The 17754-nt window shown below is 34.4% G+C and overlaps 1 protein-coding gene across 1 annotated transcript in view; it reads left to right on the forward strand.

The window, feature by feature from the left end:
* Positions 1-7850: 7850 nt before the first annotated feature.
* LOC132195395 (protein lin-28 homolog) overlaps positions 7851-17754 on the forward strand; it is a 33518-nt gene continuing 23614 nt past the window's right edge. The window contains exon 1 of the mRNA XM_059617352.1: positions 7851-8009. Coding sequence (XP_059473335.1) covers positions 7946-8009 — 64 coding nt within the window. The 5' untranslated portion in view covers positions 7851-7945. The remainder of the gene's footprint in view (positions 8010-17754) is intronic.

Consider the following 17754-nt stretch of genomic DNA (forward strand, 5'->3'; position numbering starts at 1 on the left):
GAAATAATGTATCTCTTTCTCTCTGTCAATGGATTAGTGTTGCAATCACTCTCTATCTCATAAACATACTCACAAAACAAACAAACACACAACTGATTGTGCAGGAGCGAAAAGAGATCATTTACGAGAAGCAGTGTTTTTTATTTGTAATTCTCATTGTTATTTTGAATTTCATTTCACCATGACTGAAGCCATATTGGAAAATTGAAAAGAAATAAAAAGAAAATAAATATAAATCTTTTGGTTTTTATTGAAAAACTGATATCTTTACCAAGAAGACAAAAATTTTTAACTATGAAGCATTATTTACAAATACACAAATAAGTTTATGATAAAGTTTAAAAAATAATCACTTTATTATTACTTTTTTTTAAATAAATTTTAAGAAGAATTTTAATATTTTTAAAAGGAATTAATATGAATTTAAAAAAAAAAAGATTTAATAATAACTACTTGTTAACTCTGTTGGCAGCTAAGGCAAATAAATAAGTCGTCATATGGGACTCTTAGAAAAATCATAGATGGTCGCTGAAGTAAAAAAAAAATAAATTATTTAATACGTAAAATCGATAATGACCAAATTTATTAATTTAGCATGCCAAATGCAATAATAAGCCTATGGCAAAATCTCTTATTTATATTACAAGTTTCATTTGTAAAAAAAAATTATAAAATTGAGCGAGAATGTAGAGACATGAATTGCAATTAAGAATAAAATTATACTCGCTGCCTCAACACATTTAAGTGCAGTATCTGATAAAAATGAAATTTCTTATTCCCTCTGCTAACCTTTCGCAAGATTTGTTTGAAAAAAATCAAGCTTACGATTCACAATCAAGTATCCTAATAATTTACACTGAATATTCTAACTGCCCGCAGAAAGGGCTAAAATTATGATCAAGTAAGAGTCTGTCAGTATAAAATAATTTATTTCTCTTTCAAAGCTGATTAAAATAGTGTCTTTTTTTAACGAATTTTCAATGTATGATCTTTATTTTATTATTCAAAAACCTTTTTTTCAGAAAATGTATGCGTTTTCTCTCCTAACGCATGTTTGTTTTTCTTAAGTTTTGTAGATTTATTTGGGGCAGTGATTGCCTTGTGGTACTTCAATGAACTAAATCTACAACTTTTTTTCTTTATTTGCAGCTAAATTTGTTCATCGTGGCGTCCAAATGCAAAATCTTTGGAGTGGAATATCCAAAAACTGTACAATTTATATATATTTATAAACATTTTGGTAAAAAAAATCGGTGCTCTTTCCGTACGTGCCAAATAGCACCAAAAAATCAACATATTATTCATAAAATAAAATTATAATTTATTGCTTTTAATGGGAGTTTCTGCTAATTTTTTGCTCTAATTAAATTTTTGAAATTGCCACGAAGATTAAACAGCAATAAATGTTTCAGATATTCAAACAAAATCTGATAGAATTCTGATACAAGCAAATGGCAAATAATTGTCATTTCTTACGCACATAATTAATTCAATATCGCTAGTAAGGAGATGCGAATATATAGTAGGGAGCAAACGGGACTCGTTTGGCACGTGCAAAACCCGCCCCTGCAGAACTCTCGGGGGAGAGCGGCCGTGCGGCAAGAAAGCGCGGCCACGTGCTGCTCGCGTGAACCGCGGCCTATTCATCTGCAAACTCCTGCGCTCCCCGCCACCGTTTCGCAAATTTGCATATCGAGTTTCGCGGCGAGCGCGCGCGGAACCATTGGACGGCGCGCGATCGCGACTCCGCCTCCTGGTCCTCCGCCAATTCTTGCCAATTTCTACGCCGCTGAACGCGATGGAGGACAACCGGCAAATTGCACACCAATAAAGCCGGCAGTTTGTGAAAAAAAAGTAGCAGAAACGACATTTGCTTTTATATGAAAACAATTACTCGAATACAAAATTTATGATTTATTATTTTATATTTTTAAAAACCGAAAATTTTAATTTTGAAGAGGTTTTTACGTGGATTTCCTGAAACTGTGCTTCGAAGAATGGAATGCAATACAAAATATTGATTTTTAACTGAAAATTTATATCTAAAATTGCTCAAAAATTAATTTTTCAATTAAAAGTCATAATTTTGGTTTGTATTCCATTCTTTAAAGCCAAGTTTTTCTCGCACAGTTTCAGTAAATCCAGCGAAACCTCTTAAAAATTAAACCCTGAAACACTTTACAACACAAACAAAGACACTACGCTATACTAATTAGAACAGAAAAATACACGTACAATAACAATTATCTGAGAAAATTTTAATTTTAAATTATTGTTTAACACAAAGGTTTGTATTTTTGGATAAAATAAATTGCAATAACTATACTTAATTTAAATATTATTTATATTAACAAATATTTTCTTTTATCATTCTCTTCTTAAATGAAACTAAATTGGAGTTGAAAAAGCTATGGTAAAATTAATTAGCGGAACTGAATTTTAATAAATATAAGAGAAAGTTTTTAATTTAAGTTTGCAAAATTTCTACTGTCGCAAGCCATTCAAAATTTTTGAAACCCTGAACAGACAAATTTGCAGATCGTTTTTGAAGACATGAAAAGCGTTTTGAACTGCAAGTGCGCCCAGAGACTGTGAATAAGTGTGCGGAAGCTTTTCAATTAATATAATTGCATTCATTGCATTAAACCATTGATTATTCTACTAGGCTTTTTTATTATATTTATCGATGTTTATATCACATAAATTTTTGTATTCAAAAAGATATATTAATTCATACACATAAACACAACCGCAATTCCATAGAAAATACAGCAAAATTAAAGGTTTCTTTACATAACTAATGTGTTATTAGTTTTTACCTGAAAGTTATTTTTAAATTATTAAAATAATGATATTTAATAATAATACAATTTTTTTATATGCAGTATAACTATGGTAACAAATTAAAAATTTTGCCTTAAAATAGTTTAACTTTGAAAATAAAGTTAAAATAACTAAATAAAATAAAATATATTAGAGAGCTAAAAGCTATTTTTATCATTTAAAATTTATATTAATTAAAATTTTTAGTTTTAAAATGATAAATTGTTATGTATTTATACACTTGAACAACAATTAAAATTTTAAAGTAAGGAAAAAGCCAAATACGCTTTTGAAAGATTTATATAATATTAATCGTCGGTTAATCCAGGTGCTGACCAATGGACCGAAAATCACCGAATGGACAGCCGAGGTCAAGTGATTGACGGGTTGAGTCATTTGAAAGGGTCAAGTCGGACAGAAGTCGGTGGCGTAACTGCTTTTCGCAGTCGCTTTCATGTCAAAACAGCAAAAAGTTTCCGCTCTTCTCACTGCAAACTTATTTTTGTTGTTTCGCATTCAACAAGCGCAACGCACGCGGCCATTTGTCATTCAAGTGCGCGCCGTTTGTTTTTCCCTCGGAGAACAAATAATAAAATGAAAAAAAAAACCACAAGGGACCGCACAATGCAAATGCGTTGTTCTGAATAATCACGAATAATGAGCTCGACATGCAGCTATGCAGCGGGGAGGAGGAAAATAAATAATGAAATGAGCGCTATCAATGGGGGTTTTTTGTGTTTTTCCACTCGGAGATTATAAAGAAAGACTCTTGACTTTTATATGGCGTTTGATTGACGCGGCGGATATCAAAATGGGAATTTGAATTTTGTTTAGAGGATTCACGAAAAGACTAGAAGTTCCATAAATCTGAACACGGAAAATTATTTTAAACTGGTATTTAATTCATTTTTATAAAGTTATTATTTTACCTGCAGAAAAAATACGAAAGTAAAGAATTAACTAAATTATTTTTCTGCAACTCATAAATTCATATTGTCAAGTTGAAAAAAAAAATTAAAAGTTTTCATTTACAATTGTTTTCAACAATTGAATGTAACAATTTGGACAAAAAGGCAACAATAATTTAATATTGTGGTAGAATTTCACGATCGAGGGTTGATTCATGGTGATTTGAATTTAAAATCGGCTTTTCCTCGATGGGTTTTTGTGAGTTGTTTATTGTTTCAGAAAAAACAATATCCTGCTCTACATGTTTCGGCTGCGGGCTGCAGCCATAATTCATGAGCTGCGAAAATTAGTACAAAAATAAAACTTTTTCAAAATTATTTTTCTTTCAAATTGACAATTTTCCGTGAAAAATTATTTAAAATAACATTTCTTCACAAAATAATTTTTAACACAAAACTTGACATTTAATTCTAAATATTTTTTACAAACATAAATTTCCTTTTAGTAATTTAAAATTAAATATTCTGACCAAAATTAGTAAAATTACTATTAGAAAATTTATGTTTTTAAAAAATATTTTGAATTAAATGTCAAGTTTTGTGTTAAAAATTATTTTGTGAAGAAATGTTAATTTAAATAATTTTTCACGGAAAATTGTCAATTTGAAAGAAAAATAATTTTTGAAAAAAAAAATTATTTTTGAACTAATTTTTGTCAAAATGTTTTCGCAGCTCATGAATTATGGCTGCAGCCCGCACTCGAAACATGTAGAGCAGGATATTGTTTTTTCTGAAACAATAAACAACTCGCAAAAACCCATCGAGGAAAAGCCGATTTTAAATTCAAATCACCAATAATTTAATAATTAGAAGCAATAAAAATTATATTATTTTCATAATCAAAGAAATATACAAAGCTCTGTTTGATTTTAAAGTCAAATTTAATGGAAATTAAATTTGAACTATATTTAAAAAGATTATATAAAACACAAAACGAATTATAGTACTTTTGCTTATGTTCAACACAAAAATGTTGAACTGAACATAACACATAACGCAAAATGATAAATGATCCTCATGCAGGTATGATATGATTGTTGTTTTTTAGACGAAAACTATTTGACGACTTTTAATTATAACTTCCAATTTCCAATACTCCAATAATATTCTAGTAGGACTCGTTCACGTTTAAAGGAAATTAAATTAAAAATTAAAAAATTATCGTGCCAAATAAAGAGATTTCAACGCTCGAGTTTGTCTGAACATATTTGTCTGGCAAATTTGTTCAAATTTAAAATACACTCTTCCTCAGTACAATCAATAAATTGAACCTTATATATTGATTTTAAACATGATGTCTCTATCAGAATTTAAAACGTTTGGCAGTTTAATAAAATTTTGTAATCAGGAGCAGACAATCAATCATAAATATCTGCTAATAAATTCATATATCCCTGTCAGCGCACACGTTGTGCCGAGTAATTACGCAGTTTCCAACAGTAGAACAACAGCTTGACGAAGACCGTGAATAATGCTCCGACAAATAATTAAATTTAGATCAAGACTGCACGGCCGGTCGGCCCTCTGACTGTTCTCATAAATACTATCATGAGGAAAATCTCACGAGGCGCCTCATTGTTTGTAGGAAGCGCTACTCGATTCGTAATTCCCATTACACTTTTTCCTCTTGATATTCGCATTACCTACTGACACGGGTTGATAATATTCTTCCTTGTTCCTAATATATTTGCTCGTTTTATAAACCTTAATTTACAATTCTCTGTACACGCACATTGTTGTCTGTGCAACATCTGCCAGCTCGCAGTCTCGTATGTAATTTCCTCCAAAATTATTTTCCTGGTCCTGCCTTTGACCCCCTAGCAGTGGCGCCTGCTGCCACTTTGTGCGCGCATCCTGAGCAAATACTCCAAATCAATATTGGAAGATACGTAGCACGTCTGCTGATAAAAAAAAATGCTCCATCTTGTTATCCCCGTTTGAGAGATAAGCCAGCAGCGTTTTACAAAAAAATGTTTATTAATGAGTTTTTGGGAGAAAATTTTGAGTTTTCGTTGCACCGCCTTGAGAGGTTCACTTCTTGATGAGCGCGGCAATAATTCAAGCACGAGTCTTTTCTTATGTTGCATCCTCGATACCTGACCAGGCAATAAAGCAGCTGCATTCCTGCCGACCCGCGGCCGCTGCGTTTCGTCCATAAAAACGCATCCGAGCGGCCATCATTATTATAAAAGAGCGAGCTCGCTGCCTGGCGCCTTTAATTAAAAGTAGATCATCTCATACAAGTGCATCGCCGACGACGTGTTTTTTTTTATTTCACTTTTCCACTGCGTTTTTGTTAACGAGAAGATGATACGCTTCTTAATTCTTTTGATAATGCTGTGGATTTCCAAATGCAAAGAACGATTTTTGAGGTCATTGTATGCAAAAACAAAAAAATACAAAGGGATTTGAATTAAATTTTATGAATAAATTCAAGAATCATTTCTTTATTTTTAAACTGCGAATGCTTTTGAACTGAATGCATTTTTTATTATTTCATTTTGAATTTTTATATTACAGAATCACTTTCTATGTGAAACTATGTTAAATAAAAAAATAATTCATATTTTGAGAGTTTGAATGATAAATTATATTAATGGAAATCAGATGTATTTTCCTAAATAGAATATAATATATTACATCCCCAACCAAGCAACCAAGCCACCGATATTATTTTTACAGTTAGAAGTAAAATTTTCAATGAAGCATTAACATTTTAATAAAAAAATAACATTATATAAAAAGTAAGAAAAATATTGCATTAATAATATCATCAATAAAAGCTAAATTTTTTTTAAATTGTAAATATAATATATGAGTAAAAAATAAATTAATATTAAAAAAAGAAACACGTTAAAGGAAATTACAAAACTATTTTTATATTAAGAAAAAAGTTTAATGTTTGTTAACTTATTTTTTGTAACTTTTAACGATTTATTTTGCTTTAAAAATAAAATTTGTAAGATAGAGATAATTTTAACTGTACATAATAATTAACCGAGGATATTTTTTGTATAATTTTGTATAATCTCTAATTTCACTGCTTGCAATGCTTTTTCTTCTCGGTATTCGTTTCCTTGCGTACTTGCTTACATCCCTCGTCCTTGTTTGCCGAGTGAAGAGTGAAACTTGGCCTTGGAAAATAGCAACAGTCACAGATTTCTTCACACAAAAGAGAGCGAGGGTCTTTTCCACGACGATCACACCATTGTGCTCGGGGGTGCATTAACAAGAGGCGCTGAAAAAGTTTAACGGGGCTCCTCGTTTTCTACCTGCCCTGCTCACATATTTCTCGACAAAAAGTACAGGCGGGCTACAAAATCTTCGCAGCTGCTCTTTATACGCACCCCCAAAAAAATAAGAAGTCTCTTCAGAAATTTCGTGACAAACTGTTTGCTTCACGTTATCCTCTGAAAACTACAAAAACTGCAACTATAGATTTTTGATAAATTTTGAATCAGAGTAAATTTTAATTAATGATTAAGCATAAAGAACGCAGGATTTCGTGTTGAGAAGGGTGCACTTTGCATCCCAGTTGTGCGCCCATTTTTATTTATTTATTTAAAAACCAAATTATATTTAGTTACAATAATTCGTTAAGAAATTTGCAGTATGTCCTGTCTGAAGCTATATTTCCGAAAGCAAAAATCAGTTGCAAATTAATGTAGTAGTTTACAACAGAAAAACGCTACACATCCATAACCAACAAACAGAAAAATTAAGACAAAAAATAAAAATTTAAAATTTTTATCAAAATATTAATCACTTAAAACAGAATAGTTTTTTAAAAAAATATAAAATTATAAATAAATTTCCCTCAATTCAATTTGATATTTTGACATTTTGTAAAAAAACAATTTTAAAAATTAAGATTTTGAAATATTTTTTCAAAACTTGATTATTTTTTCTTCATAGCATTGGTTATGTTTACTGTTGAGAGAATTGTACGGCAGGGCCGGCGCCGGCATGACTCTTGAGGGCGGACGCGGATTGGTGGGGCTTGGCCTGGAGCGGCGGCCGCGTGACTCTGACGAGAGGAAAAAGCAGCAGCCGAGGCAAAGCAAAAGCACGCGGTACGCCGGCGACTCAACAACAACAGGCCCCAAAGTCCATCATATCGTCCGATTTTGACCGTCGAGGACGCTTTGGACACGATGACTGAGGAGATCAGCACCTCAGGACCGGACAGCTCGGTCGCGCAGGGCGAGCAGCGATCAGGTGAGGCCCGAATTTCCAGCTTTTTTACCGATTTGGGCGCCGCGCCGGCCGAGCACATGGCCGCCGAGACCGAGGGAGCTTTGGGCGCGCACCCACTTGCTCGGAATAGCCGGGAATAGCATTCATTATTTCCAATAAAATAAAATCTATCTTGGTATTTTGAAAACGGTTTTTCTGTGAATATTTAAGTATTTAAATTTAAAATAAATTAATTTTATTACAAATAATTGCATTAATAATTATTACTTCCGTTGATTTTGTACATATTATTTTCTAATTTTAATCTTGATCTTTATGTAATTAAATACAAAACAAAATAATTTTTAGATTCTAGATAAATAAAATTAAACACCGTGAAAATTCCTCTAATAATTTACACAATTTTACAACTTATATTGAAAATTATGCATAAAATACCAAACTTAAAATAGATTAAATTCAAATAAAGTGAAAAATGCAGACGGAAAAATTGCAATCGTTTTTGCCATGAATGAGGTGGCCAAGAGTGATTAATCAGACAAGTCACGGCGCTCTTTGGGAATGAATCAATCTAGCGCGCCACGCGAGTAGGAAAAGAAAGACCGACCGACTCATTGTCAGGCGCCACCAGCATGACGTGCTCAATTTTGCACTGTTAGAAAAATATCTAGAAAATGCAAAGAATTTCCTGATACATTTTGCCATTCTCAAAATTCCCGACGTCACGACGCCATCGAAGCCACAATTGAATTTTGACTTATTTGTCTTATTTTGTTTTTGTCCACAAGCATGTTGTTCAAAATGAAAAATAATAATAAAACTTTATGAAATTACATCCAAAACGTTATAGAGATCACAAAGAAAAATGAATGCGAAGAAAGTATTTTGTCTTTTTTTTTATAATTTGTGCATTTTCTGAAATAAAATTCGTTGCGCATAACAAATGTAATAATCAATCATTAATTTATCAAAAAGTGAGAAGGAAGTGCAAAGAAAACATTTTTTCTTATTCACTTGTAGGTAAATAGATTTCTTAAGTGCTAAAATTTCCAAAAATGATAAAATAAATTCTCTGTGCTCTTGAATATCCAGCATGCTTTGTTCTTTATTGAGACAAATGAATGAATCATAATTAGGAATTTTATTTTGCATTTTTCCTGATAGTATTCATAATCTTTTAAAAGCTTATTTGCTTATAAAACTTACTTTAATTTTCGCCTGTTGACATTCTGATTCATTCTCATGATTCATTAAATTTTTTTTTATGCAATTTTTTTAACAAAAACAGAACAGTTATTTCTAAAAAGAAACAAAACTCTTAGGAAAAGCGGTCCACCATCAACTAGCAAGATTTTTTGCTGGAACAATCAAAATCGGTAAAAATCTTGTTCTGCAGAGAGTCTTGTATTGGTTTTCTTTTCCTTTTTCTTATTAAATTGTAACACTTAATATTATTTTAAACAAATAAAATTAAAATTACAGAAAAAGTCTACAAATTTTGGGATTGAAATGGCTGTGGGGATAAGAATAAAACTTTTTACCCGGTTTTACAAAGTAATTGACTGACTAATTTGAAACACTTCTGAAATTTCAGCTCTAAAAATGACCAGAAGTTATTATTTCCGCTTTGTAATGATTAATTGAATTCCAATTATTTCTATTCCACTTGTGAATTATCACTTTTTGCGCGGTGTGAACAAGCAAGTCTGTGAAGGGGTGGCAAAAAAAAAAAAAATTAGCACGCGCTTTGAAAGTGATACTTGTCGGACGAATGCGCGAGCACAGGTGGGCCACTCGCTTCGCTCTCGCGTTCAATAGTCATTTATTTCGCGCGCGCTTGCCATTTCTATGCACGACAGGTTTTTCTTCCATAGTTTATAATTTGTGCATTTTTTTTCTTTAATTCGCCCTCTTGTGCAGCCAGACAGGATGCTGCTCTCTTTACAATCGGTCTCTCAATCCCATCTTTGCTAACTGGAGAAAAAAAATGTTTTCGCCTCCGAACTAGAGATTGGCACAAAACCGCCGCTCTGCGATTAGCACAGCTGCTCTATTTTTGTATAATTTATTTTCCCGTGAAAGATGCTATCGGTTTTTGTTGAGATTCTTTCAAAATTCCTCTCACTCTGACGGTGGCAAGATGACCACGGGTGTTTTCGGCAGGTGCAAAAGATTTAATGCACTTTTATCAAGATCACTGCACTCGCGCGTTTATCAGCGGCTAATAATTATATCACTAAATCGCCACACGAGACCTCGGGCGACGCTCGTACAAACCATCAATTTTAATTGGACCGGCTACTTATGGAAGATGCGATCGATTTTTTAAATGTGTTGTTTACAAAAGCGAAAATTGGTAAAGTCAACAGCAATTTGAGTTTCAGCATTGATGATGAAAAGCACGAGAACGAATTGATTTACGCATTTTCTATCCGTCACACATGAAATTATTCTGTGTGAGCGCAAAAAGTCTGGAAAATGTTCATTTTTAAGCTTACATGCTTTAATTTTTTTAAACCAAGTATAGAAAAATGATAATGGATCCGGTTGTTCCCTTTTTTTAAAATTAATTTTAGAATTATTATTATTGTTGTTTATTTGTCCACATTGTTACAAATACATTGTTTACATTCAATTTTTGAAAAAGAATTATTTAGGTTACTCTGCACATCTTCTATTATCAACAGAGCTTATTTTTAACAATTAAAAAAATTAATCTCCAAATTTGGAGATTTCAGATGAAATCTATAAATAAATAAATGTCCATCAAATTTCTTAGTTATTTGAAAAATATCCCAGATGTCATATCAGTAATTTTTATATACATTTACTTGCATTAGATTATAATATTTAATTTTATTTTTTATAAAAACATAAAGAAAGAGATAGAATAAGGTTAATAGATTTTCATTATATTTAATTCTTTAAAATTAATTACTTTATAATTAAATGTTTTATTATTAATTTATTTTTTATAGTTTTTGTTTTTTGCAGACACTATACAAGAACTTTATTATCAGTTAATTTTTTTCCTGAAGGAAAAAATATTTAATCAGGCTGCTAAGCATAATGATTGCCATGAATAAAAATAATTTTTTTTACGACCAGATTAAACAGTTTACAATTTTATTGATGCAGATTTACTTCAATTATTTACCAATTCTGATAACATAAGTTTTCAAATGTAATGAATTGAAATCAAACCACAATGCGATATATTTTCTGCCTATATTTTGTTTAAAAATTTAATAAATTTATGGGAAAGGCGTGTTTCAAAAATTAAAACCACAAGCAATCCTTCGTTTCAATGGGCTCCTTTGGTGGAAAAAAATGCCAAACCCAAAATAAATAAATTATAACAATTAAAACCGAAATTTTAAATACGATCTGTCAGGATTTACTAAAATTAATTTTACATAAACAAATAAGAACGGAGGACCAACTTTGATAAAAATAAAGATCATAATATCGTTTTGATCCTTCAACAAACAGATGCTTCTGTTGTCCAACAGCCACAAAACCACGTCGCTGATGCCGAATAATTTTATCAAATTGCGTTCCAAGATCAACTGCATTCCTCTGCGCCGGATAAAGATGCAGGCCTGTGTGGCTCATCTTTGAACTCTCTTTCTCTCGGGCAGGGTTTAAAGTGCAGCGTGTTTATAAATGCAACATCGACTTCCGTTGCCGCGCTCTCTGAAAATATTTAATCGCGCACAAAGCAATAACAATATTTCATCCGTCACAAGAACGGCAGCATCTTCTCACGAGAGGGCAGAGAAGAAAGAAACTGTCGATTTGTATCGCAAGAAGTGGCCGCACCAGCAAGAAGTGGTCAAACTTAATTGGGCCCGGATTCATTTTCGAAGCCGCTCAATTCGGACGCGATGTGACATCTCTTTACACAGAGTGAGCCCAAGCGTTCAAGGAAAACAAACGGAATGTGTGTATCGTTTTTCAATTCTCTCCTCCTTGGTGCGTCTTCCTAACATTGTGTGCTGCCGATTAATTTTTTCGCCATCGCCGCGGTTTTTAGCCACGTGTGAAAACGCCGATTTTGCCCTCGATCGCCGCACGTGCTACCACTTTTCGCATAAAAAATGTCCGCTAAATTTTACAAATGTTTTTAAAGAAAATGCACTGTTTGTGCGATTAAAAGCGCTATTCACTTTTTTTTCGGTCCGAAAGAAGCTTCTCATTTTCAAACCAGCGAACCCCCGACCGCGCTCCGAGATGCATGTTTGCCTCCAAAAATGCGGCCCTCCGGCGTCTGTGCAACAATAAAGGCGACTTGGCAACAATGTAATGCACTTTCATGGATGCGCTTCTCACGTGCACTCAAAATTTTGGCCCTCTTCCACGAGAGGGAGTCTAACGTTTCGAAATGCGTTTAATAATAAAATATCAAAAGAAAACTTACATTGATCACAGACAAATATTAGTGCATGTGTGATGCATTGTAAACAATGGGGACAAATGAACAAAAAATAATAATTGTAATATTAAAGAAACGCCTTTTTAAAATTTAATATACAAATAATGTTATTTAATATTTTAATTAATTTATTTAAATACTTATAAAATTTTATTTACAAAAATTAATTATTAAGTATATATTGAAGATTGTTTTAAATGATTTAATTTTAAATTTTTTTTTCATTTTCTTGAAAAGTTAGTTCTTCCAAGTTTTAGAATTTTTATAAAATAAAGTTAAACCACTACGATTTCAGATATCACTGATTTCACCTTCACATGCCTTAAATTTCCTTCAAAACTGAGTTTTCAATTTGATTTTGATATTCCGTTGTTTGTTGTCAATAAATGCAATTATCTATGGCGTCATAAAATTAACGACTTTAAAGCCGATTTTCAATATAGAAAAAATAAATTCATTCTTTTATACATATAATTCTTTCATAGTTAGTGTCTTTTTTTTAATAATGAATTTTAAGGGAGGTGTTAAATGCATATGAGTTTTATAATTCTAAAACATTATCGCTCATTTCTTCTATTTTAGAATAAAATTAAATTACAATTATTATTGGATGATATTCCTCGAAATCAAATTTTAATTGCAAATATTGTTAAAACACGAATATATTTGCATCTTTTAAAATTATTGCAAGGCCTGCTTTTTACACTGATTTGCCAGTTTGCAAATTTGGCACACCTCCTGTGGCTCGTCTAATTGATCGCCGCTCATTAGCATGTGCGGCTCAATTAAATTCTGCGAATGCCGCCCCCGTCGGGTGTTGTTTGCACACAGAGGAGCAGTTTGATTGGGTGATGCAGAAATTGCGCAAACACCAAAGGGGTAGAGAGAGAGAGCGAGGGTAACACGGGGGGCGAAAGTACACACAGACCATTTGCATGCATCGCCGGACACAATGGAGGACTGCACGTTTTGTCTAATTTCTCTATTGTTAACCAGTTTGGCGGGAAAGCGCAGTGAAAACTTTTGAAAGAAAGAGAGTAAGTTTTTTAAGGGAGCGAGAAAGAGAAGAAGAGTAAAAAACGCGAACAGCAGAGGGGGAACAGGAAATAGGCGGAGCGCGAACGGAGGCGAATGAAAATCGAGTGCGCGAGATTTTTATTTCGAGATTGCATTTTGAAAAAAATAAAAAATCGTGTATTTCAAAATAAAAAAAAGAGGCGCGGGGCCCCGCGAGAGAAGGAGAGCAAGAGCTTCCCCTCTTGCGCGGACCAAGAAGAAGAAAGAAATAGAGAAAGATGCGAGCGAGCGCGGCACACAAAGGACAAGGACCGTGGCGCTGCGTTGCCAGAATTTGAGTGGCAATAGGGTGCGCCCGGCCGCTTTTTATTCCTTCTTCTCCTTGGCCGCGGCGTCGACTCGCGTGTGTGTCGAGAGGGGAGCAGCGGCGCGGCGAGCTCGCGAAGCTCGGCTTCTTCTTCACACAGCGGCGTGGACCAGCCAGCCTGCACTAGCTAGGCAGCGAGCGGCAGTCAGGGTTGTGCGCGGATTATTCAGCACGCACCACAACGTGTGTGCGAGCACATGGTGACCCGTGCAGCCGACACCTGACCCTGATCTTCTTTCTTTTGTGCCTTTCAACCCTTTCGTTGTTTGACCCGCGAGTGACCGAGTGCGAAGCGAGCGAGCCATGGCCGAGGAGGAAGACGCAGGTCAGTCTTGAAAAGCTCAATTCGCGGCTGAGGTTTTCCAAAATCGAACCCGAAATTAACTTTCGTTTGGAGATTTTTTTATTTCCAATCGGTGTGATCGAAATTCGGGGGTGGATTTTTGGGTTTGGGGGCGGAAATCGGGGTGGCTTGGTTTGGTGCGCCGGATGCGGCGGTGCAGCGAGTGCCGCCGCTGCACCCGAAACGCATAGTATTGATTTTCCCCGCAGTGCATCCAGCGCGTGCAGTCGCTGCGCTTCAACAGGCACGCCTTCCTCCATGGATGCGTCCCAAGCCCCGTAATTAAATTTCATTCGAATTTATTCTTCCCGATGGTATAAAATCGCGATTGGGTCAGGAGCCGCATTCCTAAGTGATTCATTCCTGACCGCCGCTGTTCGTTTATTCGAGTGTCCCTTTTTTCGGAGGCAGCAAGCGCGTGTATATATTCATATTATATTCAAACAACGGAATTGGAGGAGATCGCGAGAGCGAACATATCTCGCGGCAGCGAGTTCAATTCCAAGTATCGTTTCCCTCTGCGCTCTCTCGGCTCCGCCACTCACATGGACACACATACATGTATAGTTTAGTGTTTTATAAAGCGCGGCCAAACGCACGTGTTGTTTTACATCATCGCGTCTGTTTCCGAGTTGCGTGCCGAGATAATGAGAGATTGTGAGCGCTCTCGATCAAATAATCATCTCTCTCCGCTCCATCCTCCTCTCAGAATACATTATAAAATTATTTGCCACAGCTTGCTTTCATGCCACTGCGCGGTTGTAAATAATGTTCTTGAAAAAAAAAAGATAAATTTAATAACTTTCAGTTGTCATATATTTTAATAATAACTATTTTTGTTAATGAATTGATATTTAGCAAAAAATATTATTGTGTAATTTTAATGTTTGATTTTATTTTTACAATTAATTTTAATATTTTGTTTTTAAATACCGGCTAAATTATTGTTTTTGAACTGAATTTAATTATTTAATAAAAATAAATTATTATTAAATATTAATTTCAGATCATCGCATTCTAACATTTCAATACAAAAAGCTGAAAGGAATGTACAGTTGAAGTTATAGGTCGTATGTGCCTCTACTTAAATTTGAAGATATATATTTTTATAAATTTGAATCCTCTGGAATCTGGAACCATATAAGTGTGAAATGAGAATTATAATCAATAAATTAAAACTAAAAGTTTCAACCAAAGATAATAATAATGCTTTGTCCTAGTTCTCTTCAGAAATACTTTTGCAAAGAATCAAGAATAATTAACTTTTTCAGTTACTTTTTTTTATTCAAAATCTTTTCTTCCACATTCATTTCAACATGTAAAAAAATTTTCTTCTTTCTTTCAAATTGCATTTTATTTAAAATTCCCAGGTGAAAAATTTAAACATTTTTGGGTCTCACACTTTCTCACCCAGACTCGTTTGCAGTTGAAAACGCGCAAAAAATATTCTCCCCGTGGGGTGACGTTAATTCCCAGGGGTGTTTGCGTCCCGTTGCATTATTCAAATCAACAGACTGCAACTGTGCACGCAGCGTGGAAACCGCCGAGCAGAAACCGTGATTTATTGCGCTCAAATATTTTGCTTTTGCTGCTCGCGGCCCGGCTTCGTCAGCTAACTGTATCTCTCTGGTGCTCTTTCTTTGCTTGGCATTTTTTCTTTCCTTTCTCGCGCTATCATCCCCAAACACTGCCGCGTATTGTTTGCCCTGTGATTATCAGTGTTTGGTTCCCAACACACCCATTGGCGCCACGAGAGCGTCCCGTGCGACTTCTTTGCCGCACGGAAAACAAACTTCTTCCTTTCCAAACTTTGCTCAGTCTGCGCGCCCAGCGAAGAACCTTAATTGGAAGGTCAAGAATGTCAAGTGTTATCAAACCCTGGGTCTCGCGATGTGAAAATTAAAACAAGGTCTCGAAATCAGTAATTTTTTTTTTTAATTTTTCAATTTTCGTGAACTTTAATTTTTGTTTTTGTTTACTAATCCGCATTCTTTACATCCAATTATTAAAATCATTTTCTTTTTCATGAACATGAATTATTCAATTTTTAACTTTGCAGTTCGAAATGACCCAGTTCTTTACTTAGAATTCAAAAATGCTTGTTTTTGAAGAAAAAAAATAGAAAATTCTTATATTGAAATGAAGAGATCGGGCTTTTCCTTTTTTCAAAAAAAATGTTTTTTATTAAAAAACAAATGGCTCTACCAGTTTCGGTCGCGGTCTGCAACCCTATTTCATGAGCAAGAAATATACAATAAATCAGCAAAATTGAAAAACACCATATTTTATATCGCAGACCGTGACAGAAACTGGTAAAGCCATTTGTTTTTGAATAAAAAAAAAAACAATTTTTCTGCAACGAGGTAGAGCCTGATCTCTTCATTTCCAGTGTCAACTTCTTCAAACAAACTCTTTTACTGCACATTTTGGAAGAAAGTTTCCTTTTATGTGAAAATTAATTTATTTTTATTTTCCTTTTTAATTGCGACTTTTCAAAACTATTGTTTGTAAATTGGTTTTTCTGGATTAAACAAACAGTGTTATTTTTTACAATTTCCCCACTCAAAATGTTTTAAGAAAGCGTTTCTCAAATCTCAGATTCTTTTTTGTGCCAATGACGCAAGCTTGTTTTTTTTCTGACAAATTGAAATTTCATTTTATAATCAATTATTCCTTTCGTGAGAACTTTTATTTAAATTTTCAATATTTTCGACGGCTTTTCAAAATATTTCTCTTTCTCTTTTTTAATTAAACCAAATGAGCAGCTTGGTTTTAAAATCGGCGTGATTTACGAGACCATTCCAGTCGCGCTGAGTGAGCGAATGAGCACCACATGTGCACCAGGGTGGTTCGAATGCCAAGACAAGTAACATGCGAGGCGCTAATTTTGATCAGGCGCACGCGGCACCCCCTTTGGTCGGGACGCGACTAATAAGCGTCGCTTCCTCGTCTCGAGCCGCTGCGCGTTTCGATAATTCAAACTCGCGTTGGCGGATGTTTTTTGTTGTGCGTACCGAGTTTCTATTTTTGGTACCGGAGACGCATCTCATCTCTCCATTTTCGAGAGGAGCAGCAGCAGCAGCTCTGCACGATGATCCCCCCGAGATAAGGCTGGCGAGAACAAAACGCGCGAAAACCGGACCATATTTTTCGTTGCTGTTATATTATTTCCAGATCCATTCGAAAGCAAATTCGCGTTGTTTCCTTCGGGGGTTGCCGACCAGTTTCTGTTCTTTTTGCATTGTTAACGTCCACCGGCGGATTTTTCATCAGACAGATCGGCGGATGATAAAAGTAGCCATTGTTTCGCCTGGGAATTGTCGAAATCCTAGACTGGGGTGTGCACGCCGAAGAAAAGAAGGGAAGCAACCCTTGCCCGAGAGGGTTGTCTTTCTTAACACAATGTATCGGAGCAAATCTAATTTCGGACGCCGGAGGGACGCGCTCGAGGAAACAATATCGGCATTCATGCAGTGCAGTTTCTCGACAGGGCAGTTTTAAAATTAATACATGATGTCCATTGTCGCGAGATGACAACAAAGGGGTGCATCTTTTTTGACGGATTGGATTTCTGGTTTAGATTGGTTTTCCGAGCAGCTCTTTT

Source organism: Neocloeon triangulifer, unplaced genomic scaffold (genome assembly GCF_031216515.1).
Source record: "Neocloeon triangulifer isolate White Clay Creek 2 clone unplaced genomic scaffold, ASM3121651v1 ptg000009l, whole genome shotgun sequence".
NCBI classification, from domain to species: Eukaryota; Metazoa; Arthropoda; class Insecta; order Ephemeroptera; family Baetidae; genus Neocloeon; species Neocloeon triangulifer.